The following is a 15,670-nucleotide window of genomic DNA, read 5'->3' as shown; positions in this document are numbered from 1 at the left end:
GGAGTTGATGCTTCCTGCTCCTCCCCCCACTTCTCTATAATAAATAAATAAAATCTTTAAAAAAAAAATGAGTAAAGGATGTTGGCAGTTCATAGCAAAGAGACACAAATGAATCTTGACGATCTGGTAACATCTTCATCTTCATTCATTATACTAGAAATATGAACAAACTTTCTCAAAGATACCATTTCTTTCAACCTATGGGATGTGTGCAAGTCCTGGAGTTTGATAACTCTGTGGGTGTCTGCCTCAGTGAGTGGATAACTGGGACACCAGTAGCAGGAGTGGACCTGGGCCATCAGAGGCGGCAGTGCCACCCTGGGAGTTTGCCCCATCTGTCACTTTGCATCATGCAGATGACAGGGTACATAGATAGTTTCTGTCACAATGTCTAGAAGGAAAAGAGACTGAAAACAACCCAGTGTCCTCAGGAGGAGACCAGAAAATACACAAAGTCTGGTTCACCCACCTGGGGAATATTACACAGCTCTTTAAAAGGTGGAGGCATCTGTTCACAGACCCATGGGGCCTTCACAGGACAGTTAAGACATGGATGACATAAGGGCAGAACAATGTGTGCATATGTGTGAGTGACACATTCTCATTTGCTGGTCAGAGAACTGAGAAGCCCAAGAGAATCTGTCAGTTTACTTAGGTATGGCAGAGCCAAGGATGCAATGAGACCTTCCAATCTTCCTGGGGGGGACTTTTTACACATCTTATAGATAGTTGAACCATGCAAGGGTAGAAGTTAAACTTAAAAATGGACAGTAAGCCTAACCAGGTGGTGGCGCAGTGGATAGAGCGTCGGACTGGGATGCAGAGGACCCAGGTTCAAGACCCCGAGGTCGCCAGCTTGAGCGAGGGCTCATCTGGTTTGAGCAAAAAGCTCACCAGCTTGAGCCCAACGTCGCTGGCTCAAGCAAGGGGTTACTCGGTCTGCTGAAGGCCCGTGGTCAAGGCACATAAAAATCAAACAAACAAAAAAACTAAAAATGGACAGTAAGCCTGACTGGGCGGTGGCACAGTGGATAGAGCATCAGACTGGGATATAGAGGACCCAGGTTTGAGATCCCGAGGTCGCTTGCTTGAGTGCCGGCTCATCTGGTTTGAGCAAAGCTCAACAGCTTGGACCCAAGGTCGCTGGCTCGAGCAAGGGGTTACTTGGTCTGCTTAAGGCCTGTGGTCAAGGCACATATGAAAAAGCAATCAATGAACAACTAAATGCGCAATGAAAAACTAATGATTGATGCTTCTCATCTCTCCGTTCCTGTCTGTCCCTGTCTATCCCTCTCTCTGACTCTCTCTCTGTCTCTGAAAAAAATAAAATAAAATAAAAATAAAAATAGACAGTAAGTTGCCTGACCAGGTGGTGGCGCAGTGGATGAAGCATTGACATGGGATGCTGAGGACCCAGGTTTGAAACCCTATGGTCCCTGGCTTGAGCCCAAAGTCACTGGCATAAACCCAAGGTCACTGGCTTGAGCAAGGGGTCACTGGCTCAGCTGGAGCTCCCTGGTCAAGGCAAATATGAGAAGCAATCAATGAACAACTAAAGTGCCACAACTATGAGTTGATACTTCTCATCTCTCTCTATTCCTGTCTTTCTCGCTAAAAAAAATAAAAATAAATAAATAAAAATTAACAGTAAGTTAAAGCAGTATACCTGTTTATGCTAGAGGGAGCCCATTTTGAGTGTTGCACTTTTATCAGATGGGGACCAGGCCAGGAACAGGTCTACCTCAGGCCAGCCGGTAGTGTGTGGGTTCTTTTATTTGCTTTTTTCTTTATCTTAAAGATTTTATTTACTGATTTTAGAGAGAGGAGAAAGAGAAAGAGAAAGGGGTGGAGGAAGAGCAGAAAGCATCAACTAGTAGTTACCACTCGTATGTGCCTTGGTGGGCAAGCCTGGGGTTTCAAACCACCAACCTTGGCACTCCAGGTCAATGCTTTATTCACTGTACAACCACAGGTCAGGGCGTGGGTTCTTGACTTCATACAGGAAGGATGTCACAACACAAGTCCAGGTGATTTTGAGAGTACATTTCTTAAAGCTGGGGACAGTGAAACAAAGGAAGGAATTAGGGTAGAAGAAACAACAGGAGAGAGCCTTGGTGGTTATCTGCTTTAGCTCCCTAGAAACGTTATAGGAAAGGGGTGAAGGTGAGGCTGCTCTTTAGCTCACTGGAAAGTCAGAAAAGAGGACCTTGGAGACAGGGTCAGGGGATAAGCCCAAGAAGAGCTACCACTGCCTGCTGCTCCCTTGGTTGCAAGTCTCATGGGGACCCTTAGAGTTTAGGAGGAAGGAAGTAAAAAGTTTATTTCCAAGAAGGAGCATGGGTGTGCTCTAGAGCAGGCTGCACTGCGTCTCTGTCTTGAGGGTTTTTTATCTCTTTTCTGCAGGTGAGATTCTTAGGGGAGGGTTTGAGCAAAATATTCATCAGCTTTTCAGGTGCACCCTTCAACATGTTGATTCACCAAAATGGGTGTCTAGGGAAGTCTGGGATTATTCTTTGGTTGGCCTTACTGTTTTACTTTTATCTTGGGTCTGTCTGGCTCTAATTGGGTTTTTGTTATTTATTTCCCTGACTTCATCCATCCTTGGATTTGGCTGGCACAAATGGCATTAACTGGATCTCTGTCTTCTATCTCTCTGACCAGGGTGATTTAAGCTATTTATTTTTTGGTCAGAGAGAAGAGGTATAAACTACTTGTTCTCAAGTGTCCTTGGTTAGGGAAGATAACATCTTGTGATTCACTGGCTGCTTATAAGTTGGTCCAATTGTTAGGCCTTATTTAATTATCTTGTCTCAGTTTCTCCATTCTACTTACTCAGGAATTTTCCTAGCTTCTTACAATCCTGCCTCAGCACTACATTTTAGGTGAGCATTAATGTTGCTAATCCAAATTGCTAGAGGTAATCCTCAATCGTGGAAAGTGCCACAAATCACCCTGGGTTCCAGGCTTGTAGATAGGCATCTGTGCCAGGCCCACAAAGGCCTTGAACCTTTGGTCAGTACAGATAGTACAGATGGGGCATCTAGCTGCATGGGGGGGCTCTGTGGGACCCCACAGCACCTTGCCTCAAGCGTGGGTGCCTCCCAAAACTGCCTGCTGCTCCCAGGAGCCTCAATACTCACCCAGACTGACCGACCACTAAGTTTATTTGTGTTGCTGTTAACTCACTTCATAAATGGGAAGATTGAGGCTTAGAGGGTGTTAGAGGCTCAGGAACCTAGCTCAGTCCAGGGGCCATGGCCAGAGCTTAGAGGGGTCAAGTGACTGCCTGCTCATTGTTCATATGGGGAAACTGATGCCCAAGGGATGTTGGGGTCCAAGGGCACACAGTTTCCCAGTTCAGAGATCCCTACCCTGACACACTCAAGAAAATCGTATTTTTCTTTCCTATGGAGAGGAGAGGAAAAAGATAGAGACACTACAGGCTGGGCCTCCTGCTCCCTCTCTTTTTCTCCATGCTCGGGTCCTGGTGACTCAATAGACCTGGGTCCCCGCCCCTGCGGCCGTTGCCTGTTGTGCCACCCACAGTTGGAATGGGAAGGGGCCAAGGCAACAGTTTCCAGCCCCCACTTCCCCTCTACCTGCCAGCTGGACCCCCAGAGGCCCCAGAGCGGTTCCTCCTGTTACACCCTTCCAGGATCTCACAGTCCCAGCTTTTGCCCCAACTGAGAGCTTTCCCATCCCCCATTCCCTCTGCCTCCAGGTAACCCCCACTCCTGCACTTACCTGCCTGTCCCCCAGCCCTCGGTGGTGTGATACACGCCTGGAGCACAGCACTTGGAGAGGACAACCCTGGGTCCCTCTAGGGAGGCTCCCCCTTGGTGGGTGAGTTATCTAACAGGGTGTGTGTGTGTGTGTGTGTGTGTCTTTTTCTTTTTCTTTTTTGGTTTAAGCTTTATTGAAACGTACTCTATAAACCACACTTCTTGCCTATTTAACAATTCAGTGACATTTAGTGCATTTACAATGTTGTGTAACCACGACCTCTATCTAGTTCCAGAACACTCCATCACTCCAAAAAGAAACCCCCATCCTCATCAGCAGTCATTCTCCCAGCCCCTGGCAACCACTAACCCACTTCCTGTCTATGAATGTGCCCGTTCTGGACATTTCTTATAAATGGATTCACACAGTATTTGTCTTTTTGTGTCTGGTTTCTCTCATGGGGATCCTGTTTTCAAGGTTCATCCACATTGTAGTGAGTGCCAATGCCTCGTTCCTTTTAACCCCTTGGGTCAGGGGATTCATTGACCTCAGGAGACACAGAGTTCAGTGAGCTCTGACTACTGAAGTCCTGGAAGGCTGCACACATTTAAATATATAGCCTGAATGGGATAGAGAGGGGAAGTGACTCACAAATGCTGGGGTCACCCTGGTTTATACCGTCTGACTATACGGATTTATTCTGGTGTCTACTGTGAACTGAGAGTGAACTCAAAATTTTCCCAAATAATTAAGTAGGGTTTCTTCACCGTTTACACTGAAGTGGGTAGAGCAGGTCATCTCAATGGGAGTCACCCTGGGCATGGTGGGGGGTTGAGGGTTATCCCCGGCCCCACACTCTCTGTACCAGGAGCATCCCAGTCCTGACAACCACAGATATCCCTAGGCAGTGTCCCCTGGGGGATCAATCACCTGGGTAAGAACTCTGCCTTAAAGGGAACAGTGAATTCTTATGAGCCTTACCACCTTTACCGGTCCTTTCCTGTCCCCATGAGTGGACACCCTAGCACCTGGACACGCTGGCCACAGTCCCCTTTGCTCAGGCCACAGGGACCCCCTGGGGAGAGGCATGGAGAGTGGTGTGTGTGCCTCTCTGAAGGCTGTGTCATGCTGGCCCTTGTCCAGGAGAGCCAGGCATGCGGTGGGCGAAAGGTAGCTTCTCATACTTGCAGGGGAGTCAGGACCCTGAGTCCAGTGCTCCCTGTACTCCTTGAGTGTGGTTTGACTCCCCCAACTCCTGTGGCCCCAAAGTTGAAAGGAGGAAGTAAGGAGACCCAGTCCAGGCATGGGGCAACCACAACGGCCTCTAGGCATTGGGCTATAAGAGGAGGTGGGCAGGCAGGAAGACCCAGAGCCCCCACACAGCCATGACTTGCAGCCACCAACCTTTCGGCCCCGCCCTGGCCCTTGTCTTGCTGGCCATGCTTCTGGGAGGTGAGTGGCACCATCTCTTTGTCCATCTAGGCTCTGATGATTCTGGGAAATATCTACCCACAACGGCTAGCCCAATGCCCTGTCCTCACTGAACAGATGGGGAGACTGAGGCAGGACTCATTTACTGCTTGGGACAAACCCCTCAAAGTGAGAGAGGGGGAACTCGAGGATACTTGACTCAGTTTCTCCACCTATAAAATGGACAAATCCCGGTGTTTCCCTCCCACGGAGGTGGGTGGGAATGGGCGCAGCAGAAACAGATGATGGCCACTGATGCCCCATATTCTCAGGTACAGCATGGGCTTCAGAGATCGTGGGTGGGCGGGAAGCCAAGCCCCACTCGCGGCCCTACATGGCATCACTGCAGATAGTAGATGAGCACTTCTGTGGGGGCACCTTGATCCACCCACGCTTCGTGCTGACCGCTGCTCACTGCTTGCAGAACATGTGAGTGCCCACGTGGACCTTCCCTAGGTCTGGGGGGGGGGAAACAAGATAGTGCCATGGATCTGAGCAGGCAGATGACCCTGCCCTAGAGCTGAAGGAAGAAGTGATCTTACCCTGGGCCTGAGGGGAAAAGTGACCCTAACCTAGGTCTGAGGGGGGAGGTAGCCTGGCCTTTGGTCTGAGGAGGGTGTCACCAAGAAAGCTGCACTCTGGGCCCCAGGATGCCCATGGAGGCAGTGAAGTGGTTGAACATGGGGCCAAGCGATAAGCACCCTGACCCCTCAGGCCCCTGGCCCTGGTGAAGGTGGTGCTCGGGGCCCACAACCTGCAGAACACCGAACCAAGCCAACAGCGGTTCTCCGTCACTCGCCTGTTCACCAACAACTATGACCCAGAGAAGCAGCTCAATGACATCCTCCTCCTGCAGGTGGGTGAATGGGGCCCACAGTGCCCGTAGGACCTCTTCATTTATCTTTAGCAAACATGTATTGAGCACTTACTGTATGCCAGGCCCCAGTGCATGCTGGGACATAGCCTGGTACACTGTAGGCCTGGTGAAGAGAGAGCCATTTAGACTATAGCTCCACAATGGCTACCTTACCTGCCTCCCTTCCTTTGCCCTGAGCGTACCCTCTGCCCAGTACCCATGCACCCAACATCTTCACCCCCCAGTCTTAGTGCCAACCTTACCTTCTCAGCAAGAGATCCTCTCACTCAAGTGGAAAGGCAGCCATCTCTTCCGATTCACAGTTCACCATCTTATCTATTCCCTTGACTATATGTTTGTCGTCCTCTTCCCAGCCTCTCCTTGAAAGATTAGCTCCCTGAGGGCAGAGGTAGTATCCCCTGGGGCTTAGCAGAAGACCGAACATACAGTTGGCACTTAATATATGCTTTGTAAGTGAATGAATGCCACAGTGACAAATGCTACAAAGGGGGGGGACATGGTATCAGAGAATGTAAAACTGGTGGGGTTTGGAATGTCAATCAGAGCAGGATCCCTGGAGGAGGTGACCCCTGAGGTAGAACCTGAGAGTGAGTGGAAGGGGACCGAGCACAGGCCTAAAAGAGGCTCTTTGGGGTGGTCAAGACATGAGTGAATATGAGAAGAGGGTGGTTATGGGGTGTAAAGACAGGGTCTCACTGTCCATCTCTACCCCACCTCACTCTACCCCAGCTGGACCACCCCGCCAACCTCACTACCCAGGTCGCAGTGGCCCAGCTCCCCCAGCAGGACCAGCTACTGGCCCACGGCACCCAGTGCCTGGCCATGGGCTGGGGTCGCCTTGGCACCAGTGAACCAACACCCAGCCTTCTGCAAGAGCTGAATGTCACCGTGGTCACCTTCCTGTGTCGGCCACAGAATGTGTGCACCTTTGTTCCCCGTCGCAAAGCTGGCATCTGCTTTGTATGTACTGGTCTGGCTCCCAGTGCCCCTAACTACCTTTGGATGGCTAAAGGGACCTCCTGAGAGACTGGGGTTGCCCTGGTGCAGAGAGGACTCCAGGAATTGTCCATAGGAGGGAGGGTGGGTTGACAGCTGCAGATCAAATCCACCTCCTCCTCACTGAGAAGCTGCAGGATGTGCTTTGGTCTCCCCATCTGGAAGAGAGGCACACCCATTGTGAGGGTTCAGCAGTAATTTGTGGAATAGTCTCAGCTCCCACAGGCATAGAGGGGGCACTCATGTCATACCCAGTGGCTTTTGTGAGTCTAGGGACCTTCCTACCCTGAATCCCCTTCTTAGACACCAGGGAGGTGTGGGTGACTATCCCAACCTCTTTCCAGGGGTCCAGATATACAGCAGGAGGTCAGTAAATGCCTGCTCTCCTCCAAGGTGGCTTCATCTCCCTCTCTCATCCATATGTCTAAAAAAAAATTCCAGACAGGAAACATTTTACCAGTAAATGTCATTAAGCTGTCACCAGCTACCCTTTCTCTGACAGCCATATCCTGAGTGACTGCTAACCTGTTCTCACCCTTCCCAGGGGGACTCTGGAGGGCCCTTGATCTGTGACGGTGTCCTCCAGGCTGTGGACTCCTTCGTGATCCAGGAGTGTGCCACCCGCCAATACCCTGACTTCTTCGCTCGCGTTGCGCTCTATGTGGACTGGATTCAGTCTGTGCTGAGAAGTGTGGAGGATGAGGACAGTCCCTGAGTCACTCCCTCCAGATCTCCAGTCCAGGGCTGAGACCAGAGAATAAGCCTTAGTGGGGGGAAGGGGGCTGGTGTCCAGCCTCATGGTGATGTCAATAAAAATTGAAACCCTCCTTTGGCTCTTGTTTGTCCTTCCCATATGGGGAGACATGGGGGAGAATGGCCAAGAGTCTCCAGCACCCAAGTCCTCAGACCCCAGACTCTGGATGAAGTTTCGAGCAGAAGCCTAGAAGCCATTGAAGGTCTCAGGTCACAGTAGGTCCCACTACCCCGGTGTCCATAAACGTGGGTTCTAATCCAGCCCTGCCAATATGGCCCTGGGCAAGCTAATGCCCATATCTGTGTTTCAGTTTCCTCGTTTAGAAAAGGGAGCCACCACAGACATTTCCCAAAACAGACCAAGGAGTCTCACATTGGTCTTAAGCAATGGGGTCATTATGTCCAGCTCTGTGTCTCCAGCTCGGGGGATGCTGGAAGATAGGCTGTCATAACATGGAGTACCCAGGGTCTGTGAGGCTCCTGATCCAGCCAGGGGCAGGCAGAATGCTATTAGGGAGACTTCCTGGAGAAGAAGGCAATGCCTGACCAGGAACATGAGGAGAAGAGCCCTCAGAGGCACATAGAGTATAGAGGAACAGGAAGGTATGCAGTGTGGCTAGAATAGAGTCAAGGGAGTGGGGAAGGAAAGTTCAGGAATGTGGTGGGACTGGAGCATGCGGGGCCACAGATATAAATTGGGGTGGGTCTAGAGGAGAAGCCTGCGGCCCCAAAGAAGAGGTCATTGGCCAGCGAGTGAGTAGCCATGGGACTGAGGCTCAGAGAAAGACAAACTGTTCATGGGACATACTGGAACTGGAAGGCAGCTCTTTCCTTACTGATTTATTTATTGATTTTTTATTTATTTATTCATTTTTAGAGAGGAGAGAGAGAGACAGTGAGAGAGAGAGAGAGAGGAGAGAGAGACAGAGAGAGAGAAGGGGGGGAGGAGCCAGAAGCATCAACTCCCATATGTGCCTTGACCAGGGAAGCCCAGGGTTTCGAACCGGCGACCTCAGCATTTCCAGGTTGACGCTTTAACCACTGCACCACCACAGGTCATGCTCCTTACTGATTTATTATACCACCACCTGGTGTCAGCAAACAAATTCAACTAAGAGTGAGAACTCCCAGGGCTGCCCACTTCTGCAACTCTTTTACACCTCACCCCAGGGGAAGTGCTATGACTGGTTTACAGCAGCAGCACCAGGAACAAGTGTGTGCTAAGGCAGGGGACATGGCTGAATCCTGGGAAATGTACACTGGTAAGTGTCAAGGAGATGCTGGGTATTCCCTGAATTTCCTAGGGATCTAGATAAGGAAGTGGTTTATATAAAAACTGCTCAGTGTTGGGGATAAAAGAGATTTGCTAGGGAACAGAAAGACCCACAGAAACACAGCCAGGGGTGTTTTCTGTTTTCTATGGGTTTGTGTGTTAAAGACGACCTAGGGAAACTCCGCACAGCAAAGGTCAGACCCAATAGTGGGAGCTGAAGACCGGGGACTGGGAGGCTCTGGGCAGATTCAGAAAATGACAAACTCACAGGAATAATAAGCAGAATGATCAGCACACGCAATTTGGGAGGCCTCAGGAAGGGAGAGATTCAGTGGGAAGTGGGGGGGGGGGGTCGTCTATGCTGCTGGGGGCCTCAGCTGGTTGGGCCCCTTCCTACAGCTCATAGGTCTCCTGGCCTCCAGCAGTGCAGAAAGACATGCAAATCATTGTTTTGTCCCTGCAGTGTAACTTAGGTCTATAAAGTGTCCATGTCTCACTTGGAAGATTCATTGCTTATTACATAGGTATCGTCAGTATCACCGCTACTCTGTGAATTAGAAGCCTAGCATTTGCCTCCCAGAGTGTACCAGCTAGGCACTCACCTGACCTCCTGGAGGTGGTTAATGGTTAATAAGCTCTCCAGAACATCACTCTCTTATCTAAGAACTTTACAAATGTTCATTCATTTACTCCTTGGGATAGTGCTATATGAAGGAGCCTATTATTATAACTTCCCTTTCACACACTAGGAAACTGAAGCATAGGTTAAGTCAGTGGCCTAAAGTTATGTAGTGAGCAAGTAGCCAGGCCAGGATGTGAACCCAGAGTTGATACGCTTGACCACCTTGAGATGTGTGAACCTAGTATACAGATTTTGTTCAATAAATGCATCTTTGGTTAAGTGGGGTCTCCCTGCCTGAGCCACACATCCCCCAACACATGGCTTCTTCCACTCACTCCAATATTTGGACTGGAAACAAGGCTGTGTCTACAGTATGTGCTTACTAAGTGCTCTCTGGTAAATTTAACGCAATGGGGGGGGGGCCTTGCCAAGTAAGGAGGGGGCAGGACTGGTTGATGTGCATCTGATGAAGGGAGGGATGAAGGGCAGACACTGAGCACCTACTGTGTGTCAACCTCTGGGAAAGCAAGGTTATTTATCATCCTCAATGATGAGATATAGGGTTCACTTGCCTGTAGTCAAACATGAAAGGGGGCCCAGGGACAAATGGGACTCCAGCCCTTGCTATGGGTGTCCTTGGTAGCCCCACCCTGTTCCTGCAGATGGGTCCGTTGGTTCCCTCCCCTGAACCTTGCTCCAGGTCAGAAGAACGTTGCTTCTTGCAACAGCCTTGGCTACAGCCGTTGCAGTTGGAGCATTCTGGGGGAGGTGGGAAGAGGTACAGGGCCATGGGGTGGAGGCTGGGCTCTGGGGGCCCCCTGCTCCATTGTTTGGCTTGAGTTCTTCCAGAGCCCCAGGCAGCAGCTCTCAGGCTTCAATAGACATTGGGGTGGTGAATACACAGTGCAGTGTAGATGATGTGTAGTGGAATTGTGCTTCTGAAATCTGTATAATTTTTTTTAAGATTTCTTTTTTTTTTTAATTTTTTAAATTCATTTTAGAGAGGAGAGAGAAAGGGAGAGAGAGAGACAGAGAGGGAAAGAGAGAGGAGAGAGAGACAGAGAGAGAAGGTGGGGAGGAGCTGGAAGCATCAACTCCCATATGTGCCTTGACCAGGCAAGCCCAGGGTTTCGAACCGGCGACCTCAGCATTTCCAGGTTGACGCTTTATCCACTGCACCACCACAGGTCAGGCTGAAATCTGTATAATTTTGTTGATCAGTTTGTCACCCCAACAAATTCAGTTTTTTTTAAAAAGCGTCAATGGACATGCATGGTCCGGCCCCCAAGCTGGGCAGGATCCCTTTCCCAAGCCAGAAGGAGGTTCTGTGAAGCTCGAGGTTTGGGGGTAAGAGGGATTCTTTCCCAGAACCTCTGCTGGTGACCAGAGACTAATGGAGTCCTAGGTGGGAATGAGTTCCCCATTGTGAGCAACAACCAAAGGGAAGTTAGAAGGCCAGGCCCAGAGAGAAACACCTAAGACTCAGGGAGGTGTGCAACAAATCACCATCCAGCTGTGTGTGAATTGTGGCGACCTAGGTTCAAAACCCAGCTTGCTCACCATGTTGCTATGTAGAAACTCACGAGGAAGCCTCATTGTGCCTCAGTTTGCTCATCTCAAAGGAGACTCAGCAGCCCCCATCACCACTGTAAAATGTCAGGACAGTGCTGGGTGTACCGGCATTATTACAGTGCCCTGAGTAAACTGAGGCATGCACAGGAACCCAGCCAGCATCCTTTGGGCCCAGGGGTGCCGGATTTAGCAAAAATAGAGGACATCAGTTAAATTTGAATATCAGATAAACAATGATTAACTTTTTAGATAAGTACAATATTTGGGACATAGTTATACCTAAAAAATGTTCAAACAAAAACTCATAGCCTGACTAGGTGCTGGCGCAGTGGATAGAGCGTTGGACTGGGATGCAGAGGACCCAGGTTCAAGACCCAGAGGTTGCCAGCTTGAGCGCGGGCTCATCGGGTTTGAGCAAAGCTCACTAGCTTGGACCCAAGGTCGCTGGCCTGAGCAAGGGTTACTTGGTCTGCTGAAGGCCCGCGGTCAAGGCACATATGAGAAAGCAATCAATGAACAACTAAGGTGTAGCAATGAAAAACTGATGATTGATGCTTCTCATCTCTCTCTGTTCCTGTCTGTCCCTATCTATCCCTCTCTCTGACTCTCTGTCTCTGTTTAAAAAATAACAAAAAATACCTCATAGACACAGACATCAGTATGGTGATTACGAAAGGGAAGGGGGTGGGAAGTACTAAAAGGTAAAGGGGTCAAATATATCGTGACAGAAGAAGATTTGGCTTTGGGTAGTGGGCACACAATGTAATATACAGATCATGTATCATAAAATTGTAGACGTGAAACCTATATAATTTTATTAACCAATGTCACCCCAACAAATTTAATTAAAAAGAAAAACAATTATTTTTCTGACTTTCAAATCTGTGTCCTGAATTTTATCTGGAACCAACTCAGGCCTCTTGCACCCCTGCACACACACTGCCCGCTGTTCTTCCCATCATCACCCTCATCCATTCCTGGGGGTGGAGAAAGGAAGTGGGGACAACTGGTCCTGCCATGGGGCAATGCAACGGCCCCTGGGCTTCAGGCTATAAGAGGGCCAGGTGGGCATAGGGGACAGAGACACTGGAGCCCCCGCCCAACCATGAGCAAAAGCTGCAGATTCTCCAGCCCTGCCTTTGCCTCCATCATACTGACCATGCTGCTGGGTGGTGAGTGGGGCACCATGTCTGTCCGTCCAGCTGTTTCTGGGCATCCATCTTGTCTCTTGATTGTGCCCTAAACCCAAGTGGCCCCTTATCCTCATGGGAGGGGGCAGCTAGGATGGGGAGATCCATTTCCAGAGGAAGAGACTGAGGTTCAGAGTGGTGAGGAGCCTGGAGCCCGGAGTTGGAACCCGGGGGGGCGGGTATCATTGGGCACATTCTGAGGACTCCAAAGTCAAATTAAGTCCATATCTAGCTGTTCCCTGGCAGGCAGTGATGACAGGACCCCCTTTCTGCTCAGTGCTTCAGTTTGCTCATTAGGCAAAAAACACATGAAGAGCTCTGACGCATGAGTTCTTGGTAGCAGTTCAAGGACTAACTGGCCCAGATGGTGGGGCTCCTCCATGGTACTCATCCTCCAACCCCTGAATGTCTTCAGGCCCTGTGCTGGCCTTCGAGATCGTGGGTGGCCGGCAGGCCCAGCCCCATGCATGGCCTTTCATGGTGTCCCTACAACAGCGTGGAAGCCACTTCTGTGGTGGCACCTTGGTGGCGCCGAACTTTGTCATGTCAGCGGCGCATTGTGTGGATAGCATGTGAGTGACGCCGGAGCACACCTTCCCTCTTCAGACCCTCCCTTTCCACGTCTGTCAAAGTGGAGGGAAGGTGGAAGGAGTGTGGGGAGAAGTTGGGGAGTGGGGAGTGAGACCAAGACCTGGGTTCCTCCCAGGGGGCCACCATTAATGTACCTTTTCTATCAGGCCCAAGTGCAGGCATTCAGCCAAGGGGCCCAAAGGTTAGCCCTGGGTGGTGAGGCGCTTTGTGGGTATGGGGCTCGGATTGGCTGAGTTCTGGGGTTGCTTTGCCACCCTCAAACCCTGGAGCCACCTCAAATCACCTCCTGCACACACTTTGCCACAGAAACTTCCGGAGGGTGCAGGTGGTGCTCGGGGCACACAACCTGAGGCAGCAGGAACCCACCCGGCAGTTATTTGGCGTACAACAAGTCTTTACAAATGGCTTTGACTCCCAGACGCTGCGGAATGACATCGCGATTCTGCAGGTGTGGGCTGGCTGGGCAGGGGAGGGACGCCCAGGGTGGGGAAGGAATGCCAAGCAAGTACAAAGGCCTGGGGGCTTGGGGCTTAGGGAGTGTACAGAAGGGGCTATAGACTGGGGATCACATCTGCCTCTAACTGGTAGGGCATCTGTGTCTCAGTCTACCTGTGTAACCTGGGGAAATAAGCCCCACCATTTGTTGAGCAAATGAACAAGAGGATGCAGAAAGCTCAGAGTAGTTGTCCCTCAACAGACTGTTGTGATTATTTGTGCCCCATGGCCCGAGGGCAGGGAAAGTCCTTCTCTTTGTGAAATGGAGCAAAATTCCTCACATTCAGAGTGGTGGGAGGCTGGAGGGAGAAACCTCCCTAATGCTTGCAGAGCTATGAGTATTCCCTGTAATGTTCTGGAACTTTGGGTTTTGTTGTCATTGGTGTTGCCCATAGTTTGGCGTATTGAATACCTACTATTTACTGCACTCAAGATATGTCCAGGGTTGCCCTGAGCAACTGTGGTTGCTCCTACTTCAGAGATGGGGAAACTGAGGCTCAGGGTGAGGAGCATCTTATAAAATTCCAAAACCACCAAGGGGTCTCAGATTAAGAAACAGGTCTAGAGAGGAGAGAATTGGTGCTCACTGCCCCTTGTGACTCTTTGGTACTTTGTCCTGCACATCACAGCTCAACGGATCAGCCACCATCAACACCAATGTGCAGGTGGCCAGGCTGCCTGAGCAGGACCAAGGTGTGGGCAATGGGGTGAGGTGCCTAGCTATGGGCTGGGGCCGGCTGGGCACCAACCAGCGACCTCCCAGAGTCCTGCAGGAGCTCAATGTGACTGTGGTGACCTCCCTCTGCCCACGCACCAACGTGTGTACACTGGTGCCACGCCGGCGGGCTGGCATCTGCTTTGTAAGTACCTGTGATGCCCCTCACATCCCCCCACCTGGGCTGCAGCAACCAGGCTGCAAAGCCGGACTCCGGGGAGAACTTCTCAACCCTGAAGGGAGGTGGGTAGGGGGGCCCTGGAAGACCAGAAGACCAGCCTCATAACCTTACCTGGCTTTGCACTCAGGGAGACTCTGGTGGGCCCTTGGTCTGCAACGGGCTGATCCATGGAATCGACTCCTTCATCAGAGGAGGCTGTGGCTCTGGCTTCTACCCAGATGCCTTTGCCCCCGTCGCACAGTTCGCAAACTGGATCAACTCCATAATCCGCCGCCATGATGACCACCCTTGTCATCACCCCAGGGACCCTGCAAGTAGGACCTGCTAGAAGTCAGGCTGCTCTGATCACCCCACCTCACCTGCCCCTGGCTAGGCCCATCCCATGCTGCATTATGTAGCATCTGGCACAATAAAAACTCTCTCTGCTTTGTAGAATATGTCTGGGTGTTTGTTGGTTATACAATTAGAGATTGTAAATAGTCTGGAGAGTGTCTTGGGCATCTCACAAGTATGCTGTCACCAGGTGGCAGCAAAACCAAGGCACTAGGGTAAGAAGTTCCTTCCCCACCTGCCACAAAAAGGATGCCATTTGCCATTTGTAAAGCCAGTAGCCACAGCCACCATCACAGCCGCCTGGCCCGTGCAGGTTCACATTAGATTTGGACAGACAGTAATGAAACAACGGAGCCAAGAACTGGTGGGCCATTAGCTCTAATCCTAGCTTGCACCCGGTGGGCAAGCAATACACACAGTGGGAAGACACTTCCCTTTCCATTCAGGGCTCCCAAAGCCACTGACTTATCTGAGTTTCCTAGAATTAAAGGTTTCTAGCTCACCAGCCTTATTCACCTCTATTTCCCATCTCCTTCTCTCTACACAATCTCTGCACAAATTGGCTTCTCCCTCAGCATTCCACCATCTTGGCTGCTTCTCCTGGCCTCCTCCACATGACCTTTCTCTGCTCTCCTCTCTGCTCTCTCCTCTAATGCTAATCTCAGGAACCAAGAGAACAAGCTCCTGGTCTGCCCCACTCTATAGTGTAGAAATCAAAACCTTTAATCCAATATACAAACAAGGAAGTCTCTGATACAAAGTCACTTATCTGAGGCATAATGGGATCCTTCACCTTTCTTTCTTTCTTTTTTTTTAAAGCTCTTTTTTTTTTTTTTTTTTTTTACAGAGAGAAAGTCAGAGAGAGGGACAGATAGGGAC

At 50.4% G+C, this 15,670-nt stretch overlaps 2 protein-coding genes across 2 annotated transcripts; both read left to right on the top strand.

Moving 5' to 3' along the window:
• The first annotated feature begins 5,077 nt into the window (after nucleotides 1-5,077).
• LOC136336410 (myeloblastin-like) lies at nucleotides 5,078-7,887 on the top strand. The gene is made up of 5 exons (XM_066278060.1): nucleotides 5,078-5,175; nucleotides 5,466-5,622; nucleotides 5,908-6,049; nucleotides 6,800-7,030; nucleotides 7,611-7,887. The coding sequence occupies exons 1-5, from the start codon at nucleotides 5,109-5,111 to the stop codon at nucleotides 7,779-7,781; spliced, it is 768 nt and encodes a 255-aa protein (XP_066134157.1). The 5' UTR covers nucleotides 5,078-5,108; the 3' UTR covers nucleotides 7,782-7,887.
• Nucleotides 7,888-12,371: 4,484 nt separating this feature from the next.
• Nucleotides 12,372-14,893, top strand: LOC136336405 (neutrophil elastase-like). Its single transcript, XM_066278046.1, has 5 exons — nucleotides 12,372-12,458; nucleotides 12,892-13,048; nucleotides 13,374-13,515; nucleotides 14,192-14,422; nucleotides 14,586-14,893. The coding sequence occupies exons 1-5, from the start codon at nucleotides 12,392-12,394 to the stop codon at nucleotides 14,784-14,786; spliced, it is 798 nt and encodes a 265-aa protein (XP_066134143.1). The 5' UTR covers nucleotides 12,372-12,391; the 3' UTR covers nucleotides 14,787-14,893.
• Nucleotides 14,894-15,670: the final 777 nt, after the last annotated feature.

The sequence above is a fragment of the Saccopteryx bilineata genome, chromosome 1 (genome assembly GCF_036850765.1).
Source record: "Saccopteryx bilineata isolate mSacBil1 chromosome 1, mSacBil1_pri_phased_curated, whole genome shotgun sequence".
Classification (NCBI taxonomy): Eukaryota; Metazoa; Chordata; class Mammalia; order Chiroptera; family Emballonuridae; genus Saccopteryx; species Saccopteryx bilineata.
Note: the sequence above shows the minus strand (reverse complement) of the source record. Positions and strands in the feature narration are given on the sequence as shown.